Source organism: Arctopsyche grandis, chromosome 3 (genome assembly GCF_051622035.1).
Source record: "Arctopsyche grandis isolate Sample6627 chromosome 3, ASM5162203v2, whole genome shotgun sequence".
Taxonomy (NCBI): Eukaryota; Metazoa; Arthropoda; class Insecta; order Trichoptera; family Hydropsychidae; genus Arctopsyche; species Arctopsyche grandis.
The window spans coordinates 5,493,874-5,515,718 of record NC_135357.1 but is presented as its reverse complement, the minus strand read 5'-3'; the positions used below and the strand labels follow the sequence as shown (position 1 = coordinate 5,515,718).

Genomic DNA, 21,845 nt, shown 5'->3' with positions numbered 1-21,845 from the left:
CACAGCCCTGAAAATGAAAACATGTCTTCAAAAATAATTTTTCGAGTGTAAAAACAAACTCGCACTTATTATATGCATTGTACATAGAAAAGATAAGTTTTATAGGTTACGTTCAAAAATAAACCACAATTTATTAAATAATAGCAATTTATTAAATATCTAATAATCACAATATACATATGGTATCACTATATAGTAAATAGCTCAAAGTTGCAAGAATCACAGTGTGAATGAAAGTTTCAATTGAATTACAATATATATATATATAAATAAAATCCACGATGAGCGCGCCACATCGTCACAGACAAAATACAATATATCCATAATAAATGTGATATAAAAATTATGCGTCTTGTTGCAAAATATATACTACTAGTGAGATTGTTTCAATTTGCAGATACATACATTTATATAATATACATACATAGATGGGGGGGGGGTGTGAAACGTAGACGTGTTACACATCGATCATGCATACTTTGTTACATTAGACACTATTAAGCAGCGTGAAGAGGCACTACGAAATCATACGCGATTTAGTCGATGCATTTCGATACTAACGATGATATCTATTTTAATTTATCCTACGAGGAGTCAAAGTTTAAATTATCACAATGATAATACGCACCGACAAATCTATTCATAATCGTACTATGCAATTTATTTGTGCTGTATATAATATGCTCATTGATAAGTGTGCGTATTAAAATTACATGGGAGAATTTGTATAGTGAACCGTCTATTGGGGGAGGAAAGGGTGGGTTTTTAGTTTTTTTTTTATCATTACAAAAGTAATTCTGGATGTATGTATGTATATGAAAAAGATTTTTTGTCGATATTGTTATTAAACGTGTCAAAAATAATATTGTAAATATAAAATACATTATTTCTCTCTGAATGGTTCCATTTGAAAACGGATTTTTTTTTTATTTATCTCAGTCTTTTTTGTAAAATGCTTAAAATCAAACGATATATTGCGTTATATTAAATTATATAATTAAATCAGCGGCGTATACTCGTATATGAGAGAGCGCATACATAGCGTTATTCAATTTTATATTTTATAAAAATATACATAGAAGAAATTTATAGTTTTTTTTTTTAAATTTATTTATTATAATTTTTGTTAAAATTTATTTGCACATCCGTTGGGTTTTGTCTTGTTCGGTTACATATGTATGCGTATAAAAAATATGTTACAGGTGAGAATAATTGTTAAGCGTGTGTTTTAAATAAATTAAGATATGTATATCGTGTCAAATAGTACCATTTAATAACACATTTAAAAAAAAAAATGGAATGACTAGAGGAGAGCATTTCAATCTTAAATACAAAGCTACTAAACATTAACGGGGAAAAGGCGAAAAATTATTTTCTGCAAGAATAATCAAAAAAGTCCGGATATTTAATTTGTACGTCATATTTTCCTAATAAAATCAATTACTTTCAATACACAATTTCGTTCATAGACACTATTTTTTTTAGATACGAAACATTTTCATGACAATTTTTAAAAGCACCTATGTATATATGTCATACGTTGTTTCTTCGGTTAATTCGATTAAAATGTAACTTTTATCAGTCTGTAAAATAATTAAAAAATAGCATTTAGGTCTATAATTACTAAAATCTTATCAACAATGAGTATATATAAAAAAATGGATGAGAAATTATTTAGATCTATCAGTACATTTAACTGGATCCATTTCGATGACAGCATTTGACTAGATTACGATTGTTCAATCTAGAGATTCACACAATATCGGTAAATACACATTAATATGAGTCAAAATGGACATATGGTACCTTACAACGGGGCATTTACACCGATCCTAATATAATATACCAATACTGTAAAGGCATGAGAGACGAAGCCATTGCGACGGAATGAGACAGGCCTACTCTCCGAGTCTTCAGCATTTAGTCTGAGCCCAATTTTAATTTAACATACGTTTCCACCTCGAGAAGAACTGTCAATACATCGCGATGGCCTCGCATGAGATCATCAATATGAAGAAGTTTCGCCATATTTTAATTCAACCGAATGTAAATGCACCAGTTTAAATTCATTCGATTTGGTGTGTATGTATCATGGTTAACAGATTATTAAAATCTATCACTAAAATCTCGATCATGGAACATCTGGCACTCGAGTTCTCGTTAGTACAATATTTCGCGTGTGTAGCTTTCGATTGATGGAATTTTTGGGTGCCAGATGTTCCGTGATCGAGTTTCAATGACGCGCAATATTGGTTTTTGCGGAATAATCACCAAACCATGTATCATATATGGCAAACAAATTGAAGATGAGAGCAAAGTTAAATAAAATAAATCTAGCAAACATTAAAAATAATAAAATGAAAAATTAATGAGATTCAAATCATGGTCTTTCTTCGTCGCTTCCGCTCTCTTCCGACGATGCTCTATCGGCTGCCGACAGAGCGACTCTTGCATACTCATCGGTATCAATACTTTTGCAGAAATGAATAGCATACCTAAAAACAACACAAATAAAAAAATCAATAAACAGTTAAAAGCATTATTAATATACGATGGCGAATCCTTACTTTAACTTCTCCCGCAGTACAATTTTGCACGAGTACCGAGGCATTTTCAGCAAAAAGAAGCATGTGTAACTTTCAGGCAGGAAATGGTCGGGCGGCTGGTACTTGTCCAGGACTTGGAGTACGAAATCGCGTCCTCGGAAGTCGGCCTGAGATCTCGGCAGCCTGGTACGACCCCAGACGAACCTCAGGAACAGTGATCTTTCGGCACTGCTGAACTCTTCCATGACCTCCCAGAACCACTGCACGAGTGGAGCGTTTGGATCCACGCCTTTATACGTAGCGAGAGAGCGCAGAGCGTTCAACGGAATGTCCGGAGAGCCGCAGACGAGGGCTTCCAGCTCCGAAGCGCTGAAAAGTGCTAGCAAAGGTGCCGGTACCACTCGAGAAGCACCGTCTCTCACTGCTGCGGCTTGCTCGTCGAATTCGTGTAGCCTGAATAAATGAGTTGGATTTAGTGAGCACTTCTGGATCAAATTACATGTATAATGATGATGATGAACATGAACATACCTGTAGTTCAATGCGAGTGAGACATATTCGTGTCTGTTCTCGGGGGTTATACGACGCTGTTGCGTACTCAAGGGAATCTCTCGACCTGACGCTGATGGAGTAGAAAATGGTAACTCTAATGATTGAAACTCCTGAAAATATATTAACAAAGAAGTTACATCGAGAAATACCATTTATTCTAAAACGAGCTGTTCAGGTTAGAGCGCTAAAATACTGAATCGAGGTCACAAAAAAAAAGTCGCATGATTGCATCATCGCGTTCCTGAATGAGCATGCAGAGCTGACCTTCACTGAAATATCTTCGTCCACATGAGGGCGAAGACCCAATTCGACTCGCTTCATATTAACGATCGCCAGCCCATAGGAACCCCCAGAAGCATGATCTCATCACTCGTAAGCCCATTTTTACACTATTTATTTATTTCATCAAACTTGTACACTCGCCTTTTACAGTGTACTTATAAAGATACAATACAATCAATATACATAAGCATTTATACAAATGCGAATTCATACAAACATCCACAGTGACATCTAAGTAGAAATTTTTGCAACATTTTTATAATTGGTGAACCTCAAGACGCTGAATAACTTGAGATTAGCAAGAGAGATGCTAATTTTACAGGAAGCGTTTCAATGAAAATCAGAAAAATTGGCAAACTCTGATAAGAAACGATTGATCTGGTGTCACAAACCAAGGTCTGGCCAGCAGCGGGACTCTAGTGGGACTCAAACCTGTGACCACTCTGCTCGAAAGCATAATGTGCTAACCACTGTCCAAGCCATTGGTTAAATCATCCAGAGCATTGTAAACATTGGATATTCGCGGCACACATTGTTTACGACTCGTAGAGTTTGTCAGCTACGTACATACATATGTACTTCATCGGCAGTCGCTAGTTATTCCGTATATGCATAGGGAAAAAACACTGACTAACATCGGTTTTCTCCCTCACACGCGATCTCACTCGCACGCATTAGGACGAAGTGCTGTTCGGGGAACACATATTACCGCGGTGCACAGGTTACGATGCTCTGCACTAGTCCACACTAAGCCCATAGGAACTCCTGAAAGATGATGACATCACTCAAAGTCGACAACTACCCTTTTTCGCTGTGAATACTCTATACTTGCAAAAACTTGTATACTGAACATCAAAAAAGATCCTATTAAAAACTCAACCGAGTTTCATTATGACTCCTGTCCTATAATACATATTCTAATACAAGCTGTTTTGTTACAGTCTAAATATAATACAATATAGTGATCTTTTTATACTAGCTTAGAGTAAAGTCAATTTTTACCGTATGATCCGGCGTCATGTCTCTGATGCAGAGCAGCGCCGGAAGGAATCCAGCATCCACCTCGGCCAGATCTGTAGGACGCAACTGCTGGCCACCCAACTGTCGCCACACCCCTTCAGCCAGATGCAATCCCAACGGAGATCCTGTCCGAATTGCGATACCCATCAAAACACCTGAAATATAAAAATTTCACTCAAACACACGGCCAATTCAAATAAATCCACACTTATGGGGTATCGTCACATACCTAAAAATCGGAACATATTCAAGTGGAGGATCGAAGACGCCGTCGGATCCAAAAGGAGGCAATCACGAGACGCTCCAGCATCGGCACGGCCGTTGGGCGTTCTGATGAGCAACGGAGCGATACCACCTTGAAGTTCTTCACACATTTCGGCGATGGACTCACTATATCCTCCGCCACAATCGTCGACACTTTCACCTGAAGCAAATTATAACCATACATGAATACAGATCATAATCTTATATACATATGTATATGTTATATTGTAATATATTCTAACTGGCGATTTACGTCATCAATCAATTCAACTAGTAAATTATATCTCTACAAACGTAAATACACTTTCAACAAAGTGCACCAGTTGTAAAATAACGGTTGAGTTTTGATAGATCTGATGTTTTTACGAATGCTTTAGAATTCAATAATGCGTTAATATTTGCTAGGTATTACGAATAAAGGTAATGAGTACCGTATTAGGTAAACTCTAAGAATGCGTTCAAAACAAAAATGTGACTTTCCAACTCAATTTACTAGTTGAATGACATTTTCACGAAAACCAAAACCTCTCCAACTAACCTGGTACCAACTTATAACTGTATTTTCAGTTGTTATATATTTTGACCAGTTGGAATGTATTTGCCATATATTAATCAACTTACGGGGGTTAGGCGGAATATATTCCTAGTGAAAATATATTACAACTGAAAATACATTTCAACTATAACAGTAGTACCAGGTATGATGGAATATATTAGTCAAAATATATTACAACTGGAAGATACATTTCAAATGTAACATATGTATATATAAAAATTAGAACGTCCATTATACTAACCGACAAATTTGACTTTCCATACTCGATGTGGCAGTGCTAAAGCTTCTTGGGTGAGCAATGGAAGTCTTTGTACCATTTGCGCAAATACTGTGCGTCCGGCTGCTGATGTGCCAGATCTGGAGCGTCGTCCAAATCGTCTCAGTTCCACGACGGGGCCATGTTGACGGTCTCGTACCATTGTCGTCATTACGACCTGTATAAAACCGGATTTATAGAATATCTAAATGTCAGTAAGTGAAATGTTTGTTATCGTAGTTGTACCTTTCTGAAGGCAGCTTCCTTAGCCTGGTACGGTAGGAGGGAACGTAATTTTTCTATTATCTTCGGAGTCAACAGTGCTATCAGAGGCATTAGCATCTCGGCCCCTTGGTGAAGCAATACCTAGAAATATCAGCATATTTTTTATTATATTATCATTCTTACTTTTAGTACAAGAAATAGATGGTATATGAATCAATCGATAGAAAGTCATTCTTGAATGTGACCAGATTTTTATACAATGCGTAAAGTATAAACCAATACCAATCTATTTTGCAATGCTGATGAGGGTAACAGATGCAATAGATGAAGCTCTAAAGGTGGTGGAGATGGAGCTTTGGGAGCTCGTGTCGGCTCACGACACAACGCTACTGTATGAGCTGATCCACAAGCGACCATACATATCTTCTTCCCCTGCAATAATAACTCAATATATAAACAAATCACAGGCAAATAGGCAATAGTATATAAAAAAATATTAACCTGAAGTGTTAAAACAGGTCTTGGTCTTTGAGCCGGAGCCGTCGTACCGTCTCCGAGCTGTCCCTCGTCATTATCGCCCCATGTGAAAACCTCACCTATATCACTACAAGCGACGCAATGAAGAGATCCTGAAAGTATATTGTATGTATGTATGTAAGTTATACAAAAAACAAAAATAATAATATATAATATTAAAATCAAAATGAATACCAGTCGCTATTGAAACAATTCGGTGTCCTTGTAAAGCGTGTACTTTCCGAGGGCGTCTGACGTGATCTGGACTTCCGTGACCCAATCTATGATAGTCGCCTTTGCCCCTAATGAATCAAACACCACATTCAATACCGAAACATTTACAAACCAAATATGATACTAGTAAAAAAAGACATACCAAGTATAGACACTTCCGGATCGAGTCAGAGCGACGGAAAACTGTGAACCACATTCTACTTTAGATACACCGAGGCCGGCCAGAGATTCGATCCGCAGTGGCACTTTACAGTTGTCGGATCCTCCTCGACCCAGTTTGCCGTAGTCTCCGTCGCCCCAAGACCAGACGTTATCATCATCGGTGATGCATAAGGTTTGAGCGTCGCCGGAGCCGCATGCCACATCGATGACCCGATAACCGACTAGTGCTTCCACCTGTATGAAGGATTTACATATATAAATACATAAGTATATTTTATATGAAGTATTAAATTTGAATGCTTACAAGTTTCGGTATGAGTTGATCTTCGGAATCGCCGTGACCTAAACGGCCGTAGCGACCTTTGCCCCAGGTGAATAGGTGGCCTGCTGCTGATATGCAAGCTGAATGTGCTCCACCGCACGCTACCTTGACTACTTCAACTCCTACTAAAGCCGCTATCAATTTGGGACGATCGAATTGCCTGTTGAATTCAGTTAAAGTTGTTAAGGTAAACTATTATCTGTAATTTTGCCCATTTCCAAAGGATTTGACTACACAATTTGATAGTTTGAAGAGTAAATGATCCTCCTTATTAAAAATACAGACTATAGTGAGGTGTATAAATAAGAAATATGGTGTAATTTACTTACACTCTATTGCCGTGACCGAGTTTACCATCTTCTCCTTCTCCCCAACTATACACAGCACCTTCAGCAGACAAAGCTAGGCAATGTTTACCACCAGAATTACAGGCAACCTACAAACATCATACATGAAAAAAATGAAGAAAAATGTATATACCAACCGTAATAAATCATGATAAAATACAAACATCGGTAATGAAAACATGCTGGATGGATTCTAGAAGTGTCGGAGTTAAGACAGAATCTGTACCACCGATACCCAAACGACCACCAGCACCGTAACCTGCGAGGTAAAACAACCAATTATATATATAAAAAAAAAATAAATAGATATGAGCATATTGAATAAATACTATTCTTTCAGAAAATTATTTATATATAGTTTTGGACAATTGTGGCTTTATAGATCTAATGCGCCACAATGGTCTACATAAGAATAAAAAGAAAAATACTACATAAAAATGAACATAAGAAAAAATAAAGTAATGATGACCAAAATGAGCAATATGGTAAAGTATGAAAACGATCGGATAAGAGGTAAATTGTCCTCTGAATTGTAATCGTAAGGGAAACGTAAAGGCGGTTTGTAAAAATGAAATAAACGGAATAAATAGTAGCGAATGTCTTGAATTCATAGTCAGCCCCAATATGTAAGAACGAGCCGTAAATACAAAACATTCCCGTGAGTCCCAAATGGAAGAGCGAAGGTCGAATTTTCCCTCATACATAACATCCAATTATGAAAATAATGATGAGCGCAGGCTACCAGATAAATAGGTTAACTCTTTGAGTGCTGATGTCTTTTCTGTTGAAAGTCCGCCACGCTGAAAATTTCGCCAACATTTCCAACTAGGATTATTTAGAAATCCAATAGAAAGCAGGTATAAAAATTGTAGCTAATCCAAACAAACCCTAGATAGCTACCGCCGAGGATTTCGAGTTTAATCAAGGTGTGGTTAGACTCTCTAATATATCTTGCAAAAATATAAAATAAACAAAAGAAGTCTATTAATGAATGTATTTTTACAAAACTAGTTTATCATCTTCTTTATTGTTGTTAAAATGTAATGCTCACAATCAAAATGCCAAGCCACAATCTAAAAAACTCAGCAGTTAGGGATTTCCATCGGGAAATTCTGCTATGGTTATAAATTCAGAAATTCCGGTGTAAACGTTGATAAACGAATGAAACGGATTACACGACCCATGTTCAATGCTATCTGGAAAGGCTTAGTGGATGGTATTCTTGTTTATTTTATACATGCTCAAAATACAATTCCCATAAGCGTTTTTCAGGCCCATGCACTTGTTTGAAAAACGCTGAGCGGCGTTGGTCAGCATTCAAAGTGTTAATATAATCTGATAACTTAATCTCACTGTGGAAAATATCACAATTAGGCACAGCAGCAACAGTTTCATTAACCCTTTGCCCGCGGCAATAAATATAGCCCTGTACGCGGCACCTTTTTGGCGAATTTGGCAATCGGGTTTTCGACCTTAAATATAGATTTTAATATTTACTCATGTAACCAGATATGTTAATTAAAACATAAAGTATTATTTTAAACAATAAAATACATAATATATCTCGTAGTTTTCGATTAATTGTCAAATAATCATTCTTCATAATTGTATGAAGACGTGACGTCACATAAACGAGGTTTCAGTATGGTTCCACAAAAAACTAATTTTTGACTGGTATATATTCATTTTAAGCCAATTGAATAGATGGCATTCAACTCTCAGTAATATATTCAACCAATTTTGAACCTTAAAACAGTTGCAATCGGCGCATATAAGCCTCAAAATCCCGTGCAAAGTTCAGAAATTCTATGGAAGACAGCCGCGCTACAGACTTGTCGCCCAAAGCTTCCATAGAAGACGGCCGCGAGCAAACGGTTAATAAGTCGGATAGCTCTTGGAATAGGAGCCATCCAATAAAGAACAGTGTGGGCGGAGGTACAATCATCAAACAATGATGTCTACCACGTATATGTATGTATGTACATACCGGTAGCATAGAGTTTTCCATCGTGGGTGACGGCCAAGAGAGTCTGTTCCCCGCCCAAAAGACGAGCAGGACGAAGAGATGAAAGTGCATCGCAGACTGTCGGCAGTTTAACTTTGGCACTTTCGACACCTCCCAATTGGCCACGGTGATTGTGACCCCAACCGTAGACGACTCCGCCGCCTCCTCCCCACCACATGGACCAATCTTGGGGACGCTTATTCAACCACTGCAAAAGTTGTTCGTCGTGTTGGCGAGTGAACACAGTATGATCTTCCCAAGACGTAGAGTTATCAATTTCGCTGGCGGAATTACAACCGGCCGAAGCCGTTCCAACCTCACTGATTCTTTTACTGACTTCGACACAGAAAGAAGCAGGCAAAGGAGTCCTACAATTAAACAATACAATAAATAAAAATTGAATCAAACCAATCTAACTTTGAGTAGTATGTAATACATACCTTTGAATGAGAGCCTCGGCTGTTCTGTAAGCTAAGCAATATCGACGGAACCAAGCCCAATGGGCGGCCTCAGCTCCGATGCAGAGCTGGATGTCCATATGTAGTTGACAAGTTAACGCTGCCAATTCCTATAAAATTCAAATAATAGTACAAACTCTTCCTGGACCGTGATGACGTGTGAATCAAAAATATCTCACCCGGAAGATATGAGAGTGCATTAGATGTGTGCCAGCTCTTACTAGCGGTTCTTCATATTCATATTGAGTCAATAGAGCTGCCGGTAAAGCTTTATAACTGCCCGTAGTGATATCGATTTCAGGTCCGGAGATCGCTTGGATTCGAAGTTTCTTCGCTGCCCATGATCGTTGTGATGCACCTATAAGTACGATTGAGTAAATATGTTTACAAATTAAAAGCACATTAAAATAGTATAAAAGTGAACGTACTTAGGCATTGTAAAAGCACACAGTTAGCGAGCGAAGAGCACAGTCGTGGAGTCAGCGGATGATCAGACGGTAGCGGCGCCACTAAAAGTTTCATAGCGAGGTCTACACAAGCGCTCGATAACACTCTTCTATCTGATCCCATATCCTGAATAATAAATTAATGTAAGAATACTATTCCAAATGTGGTTCCATTGTGTTATATAATGCTTACGTGTGAAAAGGGGAAGGCCATGAGCGGGTGAACGGTGAATCTCCATCCCCAACCGTTGACGGAGGTGTCGCTGGTGAATCTCCAACGGACGCAATCGCCCGGAGCCGTGATGTCGGGCGACCAATCCGGAGGATCTCTTCCGGAGCGGGTGGCCAGCACACGATCGTGACAGTCCATAAAGGATAGAGAATCGTGCCGACGCTCAGTAGAGCACATTCGATCGAATTCGATGCGTAGGGATATCGCTCCAGGTATACGAACTTCACCTGTAGTCGTAAAATCAACAAGTTAGTCTAACATGACCAATTAAAAATGCTCCATATATGTGTATGTATGTATATTTCATGAAAACCTGAAAGGGAACAATCATCAGGGTAAGGATGAGGCGATTCTTGCACGACAGATCGAGGAGTCGGAGATGCGTTCCCGGCTTGTTCCAACTCATTCACACAAGCTTCTCTGACGGTTTCTTGAACGGCTTCGTTACTAGCGCACATAGCTGAAGACATTTAAATAAAATACGTTAAATAAAACACTTATAATATGAACGTATGTAAGTATTTGTGCCAAATACCTAGCAAAACAGCAGTTATAACAGATGGACCGTTGCGAGCTCCGACTCTTCCAGCAACAGCCAATCGCAACAGTTCCAAAAGGCCACGAGCTTCAGTTTCTCCTAACAAACTAGTAAATTCATCCAAGGCAATCTGAAATTTCGTAATGAAGCAGTTGAAACAAACTTCAACACAACACAAAAGAGGAGCAATTCTAAAATCGTATTTACCGGAGGCTTATCGTGTGGTGGACTCGGCATAGTTACGGCAGCTACGGAAACTGCACTGGCCGACATACGAGTAGAATGACGTGAGCTCAACGAACCACTCAGTGGAGTGCTAACACAACTCTAAAATAAAAAATCCAATTAAAATATATACAGATTTGAATCATTTTACTAAAAAAATTGTATTAGAGCATTACGGGAATGATATTTTGACGATCGGCAGGGGCTTCTCCTCCACCGTCGCGGGCTAAATCTGAAGGAAAATCATCTTCAGGCACACTAGGAGGTGGGCACGTAATCGGAAGCTCACCAGGTAGCGAGCAATGTGGTCTCAAAGCTTCTATTATCATAGCTCTCGCCTGTAAACATAAAATATATCCTTTTAATAAAATACCTTTTTAAGAATCAATACTTATTTTTGAGTTGATTATGCCGATAAGTTCCATTCATAAAGAAAAAATATTCTAATATGATTTAATGACCTGAAGAATATGTGCAGCGTTGAGCAGAAGCGATAGTGCATGTTGTCTAGATCCTAAAGGCTCCAACGCTAGGACTTGTTGGGCTAAAGACGGCAGATCTTTTCCACCTTTCGGCATTTCTTTAGCTGCTGCTGCTTCTTCAGCTTCATATAAACCTAACAATACAGTATAATTAATAAACATAGCAACACTTTTCACGGCAGCTTCAAATGCCAATCGAATACCTAAGCTGTGAGCACCCAGTGGATCTCTCGGCTTGGCGAAGGTGACAGGCTGCGGATTCGGAGACGGAGGATTTTTAGCAGAAGCCCAAGCGATACTGTGAGAAGAGCCAGCAGCAACTCTCAAAGTGCCTCCGCTGCAATTCAAACCGATGGCAGGACCTGGACGTTTGTTGACAGCAGTCGAACCGTTACCTTGTTGTCCATGATCGTTATCACCCCAAGCGACCACCTATAAATCAATTAATTATTATATTTCCACTAAAATAAACCAATTTCAATATAAATTGTACACTCACAAGTCCATCAGCAGTTGCTGCTAGACAATGTAGTGCTCCGACGGCTACGTGTACGACTTTTCGACCGCGAAGTGCTTCAATGAGTGCCGGTCGTCTTACGTGATTATCTGTGCCATGTCCGAGTCTGAAATAGTCTCCTTTACCCCACGTCCAAACCTGATAACGATAAAAGTATGATAAAACAATTCAAAGGCATATAAAAAGCTTGAAGAAAAAATAATACCTCTCCAATGGAAGTTAGCGCTAGACTGAATTGAGCACCACAAGCAACTTGAACAACACCCATGCCGTTGAGACGTTCGATGTTTTGAGGCAAAGAGCATCCTTCAGAGCCACCACGACCTGAAAACGATTAATTTATTTATAGTTTTGGACCATTGTGGCATTACAGGAAGAACCTAATGCGTCACAATGGTCTACATATGAAAACAAGCCGTAAATTCAAAACATCCCCGTGACGCCTTAATGGAAGAGAGAACATCAAAATTTCACTCATACATCATATCCAATTATGAAAATAATGATGAGCGCAGGCTACCAGACAACCTAATGAAAATATCAAATTCAGGCACAGCAGCAACGACTTCATTAAGAAGTCGGATAAATTTTGGAAAAGAGCCATCAAATACAGAACTGTGCGAGCAGGAGGTACCATAAAATGTTGATATCTACAAAGCACATAATTATTAGGGACATAAAGTCCCAACTGTTCCAGCAACGACAGGCATGATGTATTATGGCATAGAAGCTGGAGAAAAAAACGAATCAATGATAAGTTTCTCCACAGTTCAAGGGAATTATACCCAAGCAAGCCCGAAAGGAAAATAGTTAGGTAGAGATAAAGGTAATACCCATACTCTCTTCTATATAGGAAACGAAGAAATGCTTTTTCAATCCCTAGAGAGTAATTTGCTTCATGCGGATTCCACACATTATACTCTAGTTTGCCACTAACAAACGAGTTGAAAAGCAAGCAAGAAGACAAAGGGTTAGAGAGTAACCTTGCATATCTTAAAACAAATCTGAGTTGACGAAAGGAAATGTCAGCGACTCTCTTGATGTATTTGTGAAAGGTGAGTTGAGGATCAAAAGTGACAGATTCCACACGCTTCAACAAGACGGAATATCCGTGGAATAGAGAGAATGAGCACATTCATAACTCATAACATATATTAATATTGAGTTCTAGACCTAAATACATTTGATTATACTGACCAAGTTTGCCGAAATCGCCGTCTCCCCAAGAATAAACTTTCCCTTGATCTGTCAAAGCTAACGTCTGAGCGTCTCGAGAACCACATGCTATTTGTATGACTCGTTCAGTGCTTAAAGATTCAACCTAGAATGAAATGGAAACAATACAATCATGCAAAGCCACAACAGGTAATGGATATTTATTTATACTCGTATACATATGTATATTAAAAAGTATATAAATTTACCAATTTTGGTGACAGTTGCGAGACGTGATCTCCGTGCCCCAAACGACCGTACTCTCCGAAGCCCCAAGTATACAACTGCCCGGTGGCTGTGATTGCTGCACTGTGGGCTGAACCAGCAGCGATTGCAACTATTCTGATAGATTCCAAAGCTGATATCAATTTCGGCTTCAACAGTGACCTTTTATCGCCGTGACCGAGCCTACCGTCTTCTCCTTCACCCCACGACAGCACCTAAAAGAAAAACCATCAGCATTCATTCACATACGAACAACATATAGTAATGAAAATAGCGATTGTAAATTTACTTTTCCGTCTGCGGTGAGCACCAATGCATGTTTACCGCCGGAATGGACGGCCACATTACGAACGACATACTGAGATAAATAAGGATTTGCTAGAGGTGTCGCCACGTTATTGCAATGATTCAGACCTAAACGTCCTCCGGTACCTTCTCCACAAGTGTACAACTAAAAAAGAAAAACATAAATAAAATAATAATACATTAATGATGAAAGAAATCAGCTAAATAATTGAATATACCTTTCCATCGTGAGATACGATGAATAGCGTTTTCGAACCACCATCGATTTGAATGGGTCTTAGCATACTGAAAGCCGCCTGAAGAGTGGGAACTTTAACTTTAGATCCGGCTATTCCGCCGAGTTGGCCACGATCGTTCAATCCCCATACATATACCTAAACAGTTGACCATTAAGTTGAATGAAATAAAAGATATTTAATATTTATTGTTGAATATATTATTGACTTACTTTAGGACTATCATCAGGTATGGCAGGCAATAGTTCAGGAGTAGTAAATAGACTGGTGAGGGCTGGTTCACTATCACACCAATCTTCAGCTAAAAAGCTCATAGCCTAAATAATGAATTAGAATATTAAAATCGGCAAAGATTCATCAAGCTGATACGACTAACAATATATGGATCAGACCTGAAGAGCCTCTGCATGTGAATGAGGAAGTCTCACTCCGGTTATGCGCAATCCGTGTATCCGAGAATAAATTCCACCGTTCCAACATTGCTTAATTACAATTTCGATACATCTATAGAACTGAAATGTACAAAAAAAAAAATAAATACAATTCCAAAGTGATATTATTACACATTTGAAATATTTTATACCTGTTTAACATCATTAAGCAGCGTGAGCATGACGTGATGAGACGGCGGCGGAGAAGTCGGTGCCGGAGCATGAGCAGTGCGCAAGTCTTTCAACTCGCCTTCGACAAAAGTACTACCAGCTCGCACCGACACAACAGTAGGATAATATGAACCTTCGGCCGGAGACAGGCGAAGTGCCAGCTTCTTAACGGCGACACCAGCTTGCATCTCGATACGAATCCAATGCTATCGGAAATAACCATTATAATAAAATACACACAATCAAACATCAACAACGAAACATGTACAAATAAAAGCAATACTTTTCCACGGGGAGAATCGCTTTGCCAGTACGTGTGAGGAATTCCATCTAAAAGATGCGCAACTCCGGCAGCTCCGGACGAAACTCTCACCGATCTGATGCATCCTCTCCAACCGATTATACTGCCTGTATCTTCCACTAAAATAATTAATTTAAATTAAACCAAACCAATATGAAAGTCTATCCGTATTTTACACAGATTTAACTTACATGGTGCGTCAATTACTCTCTCCATTTCGCACAACTGTCCCGTCCATTCCCGCTGCTGAGGAAAATCTACAGTGACGTCTCGACCATTGCTTGAAATACCTATTAATACATAGTTTTATTTTATTTTTACATAAATATATACCAGGAAGGCCTAATAGGTAAACCCCAATGCACCGTCTTAGACAATTAATTACAAACATTGCAACATTTTTTATCACATAAATCGTTGCACTTTCGAGAGGCTGAAGAACACGAAATTTACAATTAATTAATTAATGAATTAATCCATAGAGACATCTATAGGGGCCTCTACACTCGCTCCGTGCGCGGCAGTGAACACCATGCGTGTGAGTCGAAATGTGAGTGTGTGCGTTTCACGCGTTCGAGTTCGCGCCTCGCGGCGTCCCCCGTGTTTTGTCCCGCGACGAAGGGACCACGTCACAACGACGAAGCGACTCGGCGACGAAGGAATCACGTCGCCGAACAGTCGCATACCGCTTTGCGAAGATCCCCGTTTTTGGCGGAGAACTTCGCGCGAAGTCTAGTGGCGTAGCTACCATTGCGCAGAGTGATGCAAAGCATCACGGCCCATGCTCGATATGAAACAATTTCACCGTACGCCACTGCTATACACATATGTGTATGCTAAGTAGGCGTGTCAATAACAAATCAGGCGTGTAGCCGCTCGAGTACGAAAATATTGCAGAAACGATATCTTACTTTAAAGTTTAGACGAAACCACTTTGGTGTTGAATGGTATAAATGAGAATGTTAGTAAATTACGAAATTCATACGAAGAAATAAAATCAGGAGGGAACAAAGTGGGGAGAAACTTTTGCATCAGGGCCCAAAATTTCTAGCTACGCCACTGGCGCTTAGGGGTTAGTAAAAAGTAGTATAAAGATGTCACCACACTAATTGAGTCGCGGCGCGATGTTCACGGGCGAGTGAAGTGAGTGCTTATGGATTTAGACTTGTACATAAACTTTTACATATTGTACATAAATCAAATTCAAATATTTGTGACAGAATGTTTTTGCCAATTTGATAGAGGAACCGTTTCAACAATGAAATCAGATAAATTGGCAAACTCTGATAGGAAACGATCGACTTCAAAGCGACTTCGAAACGATCGAGTCAAAAATATCTAAGTCGGAACAGCAGCATTAAAGATTAGCACGGGATCGAACCCGGTAACCTCTCGGTGCTAAACATAAACACCGAGCCATACTGCTGGCTAGTAATAATGTGCATATATAGGTAGAAAAATCAAATATAAAATAAAAATAATCATATTGTCTCACTTGTTATAACTCCGATGCAGGTGTGATCGATGAATCCCCACTTGTATCGAGGTTGAGTGACGCTGGCACGCACTCGGACTGTATCGCCAGGAGCCAGAGGTGCCTCAGCTGCACTGAGATTGACTGTGTTTCCACCTTTGACCAACGCTCCGACTGGTCCTCCTACCAATTCAATGTGAATAAATCGAACCCAGTACATCGAAGCGCGGCGATGCCATTCAACTTGAAGGTTCAAATCGTGCAAGCCTTCTCTGTCGACACGCACCACTCTACCTAGATCGCCTTGTTTAACCTGAAAAACAAATAAGCATTATTTTTAAATACATGCATCATATGTGCCATGGCATGAATTACCCCAAGGCGACACATGGTTGGATTAATTTTTGTACATAAGTACTAACAATTTTTCAAACAACATTACAAAGAATAAATAGAGACATCTATGGACAGTCAGCAAATTTGCGAGAAATACATAATGTAGGTAGCATTTATAAGATTCAACAAATTCAAGATCCTAATAACTATAAAGCCAGCCAGCAGCATAGCTCAGTTGTTAAGCTTCTGCTTAGCGTCGTGAGGTGCCGTGTTCGATCCCAGGGCCGGGCCTCGAGTGAAAATGAATTTTTCAGAGTATGCTGTTGGTTAGACCTGGATTTGTGACTCCAGGTTGATCTTTTCCTACCAAAGTTTGTCAATTTTCTCTGATTTCATTGTTGAAACGGTTCCCGGTAAAAATTGACCAAAATCCTTCCTATATACGTATACAATATGTCACCAATAATTTGTGTTTGATTAATGTGCAATAAATAAGTTTGTGTACGATTTGATAGATGTCTCATTGATTTGCGAGTTTTTCAGTGTCTCGTAATTCAGTTGCTTATATAATGAAAAATGCTACAATATTTGTAATTGGCCAGGAAGGCGCATCAGGGTTGCCTGTAATGCCTTCCTGGTATGTGTTAATAATAAATAAAGAAAATAATAATAACTAATGGTCGATTTGTGTTTTAATAACCACAAGACCTCGGCAGCAGCGTATTTGGCTGGGTCTTGGACCTACAACCTATCTACTGGTATGCAATAGCTCCACTGGCGTACTACGCTGTGGTTTATGTATGACCGTGATAACTTTGTTCAAAGCATATAATGTCTTGAACAAAGTGGTCACGGGTTCAAATCCCACTGGTTTCTGCTGGCCAGACCTTGGATTGGTGACTGCAGTTCAATCGTTTACTATCAGAATGTCGAAAATTCATTGAAACGGTCCCAATGAATTGGCAACCTTACCCATTTTCTCGCAAAATCTCGAGTTTTTAGCAATCTCGAATTTCAATGAATTGGATAAAGTCCTGCAAATTTATAAATTTGACCATAGATGTCTCTGTGGATATTAATTGATATGTATTTACTTTGTATAATACTACATGTATCAACTGTACAATGTTTCTGTCCAGGCTTTCCTATTATAAATTGAAAATAAATAAATGTATGTATATAGAGATACGTACTTCTTCAAATGAACGACAGCATCGTACTGATTGGCCAGGACGAACTCTCTCGGCAATATATCTAGCATATTCATCATCGGTGGTGAAATCGGTGCGCTTTTTAAATTGATAACCAGATATCTGAAATATATGAGTCGGTGTTGAAAAGTGTTCTGGATTTGTTCGATAATACTGTGACTTAAAAATACTACCATTGAATTTTCGATTTGATTGTCGGAATCGCCATCGCCTCCGATTTCTTCAATTGCATTTTCTAAGAGCCAACATACCACGCTTTCGACAGATGCAGCTTCACCTAAAACAGTATGAATTTAGATAACGTCAGAAAAATCGACTCAAAAACTACATATGTAGATGAAAAACAAACCTAAAGCGGCAATTCCAGCTTCAACCGCCTGACGAGAGAATCCCATTTCCATCACTTGTTGCAACAAAGGACAGTTGGTTATTGTAGACGATTCTTCTAAATCTATAAAAATTTTAAAAGTACATCATACTAGTACATAGAGAGAATATTGTACAAAGGTACATATTTGTATATAATAGAAACATAAGAATTCCCAAAATACAATATAAGATATTATCTTACCGTTTTGAACAGTATAATCATCATAGACAAGTGAAATCGGAGCATCGTTCTCATCAGCGTCATCGGAAGCATTCAAATGTTGCTCGATTTGACCTGATACAAAATTCAAACATAAACAAAAATATAAAAAAAAACAAATCACGCAATCATCAATGAAATCATTTATAAGTTACCATAAGCGAATTCAGCAGCTAGATGCTCGGAAAGTGCGTGAATAGCTTTACGCAGATCGGTCAAATTGTGCGCGGCTCGAAGGGGACACGGCCGTATAGCGAGTGACATTATTCTCCGGACGAAGAGTCCTCGATCCAATTGCGCGTTCACATTCATCGATTCTTCAGGATCGTTCACGTCGATCTGAGACAGAATGGAACGAAGGCGAGCCTGGCAGCGTACGAGTGCACTGGTGGCACCCAACGACAACATTTCAAGTTGCTGGCAACGGAGCAGGTTTATATCGACTTCCCAACCTACAAATTTATCATTTATAATACACCGGATAAAAAATCGTATAATATTTGCGACTCTTGGAGATTCAAACCGAGAGTTTCTCGAGGTGGTAGCGGTGGAGCTCGGATTCCGATCGATAGTAGAGTGGCCCAACTTTTAAGTGCCACCTCGGCTGGAGGCAAACGCCACACTTCGAACATTTCCTCGGCAGATTGAACGGATTCTACGTCGACCTATCAACAAAAAAATCCATTCGATAAATTCATATGAATATTACTATTAAGTAGTTGAAATAAAAATTACTTTTACTGGCAGATCTGTGCCGTCATGTTGAACGATGAGTCGAGCGCGTGGAGCCACTCGTAGAACTGTACCCAACTTTGGTGGGGAGCTTCCAACGAGTACTCTCTGGCCGACGTATGGTCGATGTTCAGGATTTCCTATCACACCCAGCACTCCGGCTAAAATTCAACAAAACAAGTTAGTAACAAATATGATACAATGACAATGATTAATACAATTAACATACCGGTTAAGCACAATTCATCAGATGGTTGAAGATCATATTTAAAAGCAGGACTCAACGTAGATGTACTCAACGATCCTCCCTGGATGTAGCGAGACCATTCTGGTTTGGATACCTAAAAGATTATCACATTGAAATTTATATTCAGTAGGAACATAGTACAACTTGTACGATTCGTAAGTCGAGGTCGATGATCTGATCTATTTCCCCATTAAACAAGCCACACGATTGCATAATCGCGTTTCTGTATGAGCATGAGCAAATATCTTCGTTCACACGAGGGCAAAGACACAGTTCGACTCGCTCTACATAAACAACCTCGAGTCTGTAGGAATCCTCGAGAGCATGATCTCACCAGCCGAGTTACGAATTAAGGTCTGTTCATACCTATCCAGCACGAACCGGCAGCAGCAGGTATCCTGCGAGTACGGACAGTATTCGCATCCATATAGATTGCAGGATACCTGCTGCTGCCGGTTCATGCTGGATAGGTATGAACAGACCTTTGACCAACGGACCAGAATATAAACCAGCGCACCAGTCCCAGATATCAGTGAGCCAACCAGCCGACTCCTCAGGAGTCAAGCAACTACCTCCTTCACCGTACATACAATAATACTTGGATACTGAATATAAATATACAGTCAAGAAGGTGCCGGGTTCTATCCCTGAATGAAAATGAATTTTTCAGAGTATGCTGTTGGTCAGACCTGGATTTGTGACTCCAGGTTGATCGTTTCCTATCAGAGTTTGCCAATTTTCTCTGATTTCATTGTTGAAACGGTTCCCGGAAAAAAAATTGGCTAAAAATCCTTCCTACCTACTATGTCACCACTATTTGAAAAATTTGATTGATGTACAATAAAAATTTATGTACAATTCATAGATGTCTCGTTAATTTGCGAGTTTTTTCAGTGTCTCGCAATTCAACGACTTATAATAAAAATGCTGTATTTGTATTTGTAATTGGCCAGGAAGGCGCATTGGGATTTACCTGTAAGGCCTTCCTGGTATATATGTAAAATAAAAAAAAAAAAATAAATAAATAAATAAATATCCTACTAAAAACTCAACTGAGTTTCCATAGACTGGGAAACGGTCGAAACATAACTCCCCATCCTAAAATTCTTGATATATCAACAGTTATTTTTTGGAAAGGAATGCTAAATAAAATATAATACTGACCTCATGAGCAGCATGACACAATCTTTCAGTAAGCAAAGCAGTCAAATAAGGCGTCCAAGCTGGAGCTGCATGTAACGCTCGAAGCAAAGACGCAATAGCACCTGCCAATACTCCAGCTCCTGGCGCAGTCAACAGAGCGCGTGGTCTAGTATCGATACCACCTTCTCCGACAGTATCTAAAATATTTATTAAATAAATTATAACTCCAAAATTCAGTACTACATACATATAATACGGTACGATTCGTAAGACGTACCTGAGTACATATTTCTAGACAGGGGATCAGGTCGTAGCGAAGGATCACAGGGAGGTGGAGCTAAAAGGCGACGACCGACAAGTGAAATTAATTGAGATAACAGTTCACATTTTTCAGATGCTGATCCGGTATGTGCAGGTAGTACATTGCGCAACAACCAAGCGCATTGAACCTACAAATTTAAGGTTTTTTTAATAGTGTACATGGCCAAGAATATTATACTGAATATTTGAATGGATAAAACTATACCTGCATGTAGATTAAATCCAATGTTGGTGGATCACCGTCTTGAGACAAGAACGATAAAGTTAATTCTAGCCACGGCACAGAACACAGTGCCGATTTGATTCCTTCACATTGAGCAGTTCCTAAGCAATAAACATTACAATCAAATGTTCTATTTTGTATAATATACAAATGTACGTAGTAGAATAACAAGTACCTCTTATGAAAGCCATCGTCGTCCAATCATTGAAAAATCCAGAAGCTAGTCTCAAATTGGCCGAGTGATATTGACCTCGGATAGCAGAACCAGACAAAAGTCGACGATGAAGACTAGCTATATTTCTCAAAGTTGCTGTATATATGAATGGTTCTGTTGCACTCTTACTGCCCAAACCAGCTCCGGCGCCGAGCGCTTGCAAAATCATCTGACACTGTTGTTTCACCACTTCAGATGGCTGGCATCGCCATTGGGTCCATTCTAGAAACATAAACAGCATCAACACCATGCATTCAATTTGATGATTAATACCAAATGTAGTGA

General features: G+C 39.1%; 2 protein-coding genes across 3 annotated transcripts in view; both read right to left on the bottom strand.

Moving 5' to 3' along the window:
* The window catches only part of LOC143909790 (uncharacterized), a 743,449-nt gene that overhangs the window by 659,669 nt on the left and 61,935 nt on the right, over positions 1 to 21,845 (bottom strand). The window lies entirely within an intron of this gene.
* The window catches only part of HERC2 (E3 ubiquitin-protein ligase HERC2), a 39,088-nt gene continuing 18,346 nt past the window's right edge, over positions 1,104 to 21,845 (bottom strand). The window contains exons 35-83 of the mRNA XM_077426986.1: positions 21,522 to 21,782; positions 21,329 to 21,447; positions 21,080 to 21,251; positions 20,824 to 20,999; positions 19,642 to 19,753; positions 19,416 to 19,573; positions 19,204 to 19,345; positions 18,836 to 19,132; positions 18,663 to 18,755; positions 18,441 to 18,542; positions 18,265 to 18,368; positions 18,074 to 18,193; positions 16,566 to 16,857; positions 15,262 to 15,360; positions 15,053 to 15,189; positions 14,751 to 14,975; positions 14,560 to 14,679; positions 14,380 to 14,484; positions 14,150 to 14,305; positions 13,915 to 14,076; positions 13,610 to 13,840; positions 13,383 to 13,506; positions 12,391 to 12,509; positions 12,168 to 12,323; positions 11,872 to 12,100; positions 11,648 to 11,802; positions 11,363 to 11,524; positions 11,169 to 11,288; positions 10,959 to 11,091; positions 10,737 to 10,883; positions 10,385 to 10,650; positions 10,174 to 10,318; positions 9,925 to 10,103; positions 9,728 to 9,855; positions 9,270 to 9,655; positions 7,447 to 7,541; positions 7,265 to 7,371; positions 6,918 to 7,095; positions 6,594 to 6,847; positions 6,413 to 6,519; positions 6,203 to 6,330; positions 5,984 to 6,133; positions 5,723 to 5,842; positions 5,462 to 5,654; positions 4,630 to 4,824; positions 4,383 to 4,555; positions 3,078 to 3,208; positions 2,568 to 2,999; positions 1,104 to 2,495 (exon numbers count right to left, since the gene is read on the bottom strand). Of these exons, the coding sequence (XP_077283112.1) occupies positions 2,381 to 2,495; positions 2,568 to 2,999; positions 3,078 to 3,208; positions 4,383 to 4,555; positions 4,630 to 4,824; positions 5,462 to 5,654; positions 5,723 to 5,842; positions 5,984 to 6,133; positions 6,203 to 6,330; positions 6,413 to 6,519; positions 6,594 to 6,847; positions 6,918 to 7,095; positions 7,265 to 7,371; positions 7,447 to 7,541; positions 9,270 to 9,655; positions 9,728 to 9,855; positions 9,925 to 10,103; positions 10,174 to 10,318; positions 10,385 to 10,650; positions 10,737 to 10,883; positions 10,959 to 11,091; positions 11,169 to 11,288; positions 11,363 to 11,524; positions 11,648 to 11,802; positions 11,872 to 12,100; positions 12,168 to 12,323; positions 12,391 to 12,509; positions 13,383 to 13,506; positions 13,610 to 13,840; positions 13,915 to 14,076; positions 14,150 to 14,305; positions 14,380 to 14,484; positions 14,560 to 14,679; positions 14,751 to 14,975; positions 15,053 to 15,189; positions 15,262 to 15,360; positions 16,566 to 16,857; positions 18,074 to 18,193; positions 18,265 to 18,368; positions 18,441 to 18,542; positions 18,663 to 18,755; positions 18,836 to 19,132; positions 19,204 to 19,345; positions 19,416 to 19,573; positions 19,642 to 19,753; positions 20,824 to 20,999; positions 21,080 to 21,251; positions 21,329 to 21,447; positions 21,522 to 21,782 (8,210 nt within the window). The 3' untranslated portion in view covers positions 1,104 to 2,380. The remainder of the gene's footprint in view (positions 2,496 to 2,567; positions 3,000 to 3,077; positions 3,209 to 4,382; positions 4,556 to 4,629; positions 4,825 to 5,461; positions 5,655 to 5,722; positions 5,843 to 5,983; positions 6,134 to 6,202; positions 6,331 to 6,412; positions 6,520 to 6,593; positions 6,848 to 6,917; positions 7,096 to 7,264; positions 7,372 to 7,446; positions 7,542 to 9,269; positions 9,656 to 9,727; positions 9,856 to 9,924; positions 10,104 to 10,173; positions 10,319 to 10,384; positions 10,651 to 10,736; positions 10,884 to 10,958; positions 11,092 to 11,168; positions 11,289 to 11,362; positions 11,525 to 11,647; positions 11,803 to 11,871; positions 12,101 to 12,167; positions 12,324 to 12,390; positions 12,510 to 13,382; positions 13,507 to 13,609; positions 13,841 to 13,914; positions 14,077 to 14,149; positions 14,306 to 14,379; positions 14,485 to 14,559; positions 14,680 to 14,750; positions 14,976 to 15,052; positions 15,190 to 15,261; positions 15,361 to 16,565; positions 16,858 to 18,073; positions 18,194 to 18,264; positions 18,369 to 18,440; positions 18,543 to 18,662; positions 18,756 to 18,835; positions 19,133 to 19,203; positions 19,346 to 19,415; positions 19,574 to 19,641; positions 19,754 to 20,823; positions 21,000 to 21,079; positions 21,252 to 21,328; positions 21,448 to 21,521; positions 21,783 to 21,845) is intronic.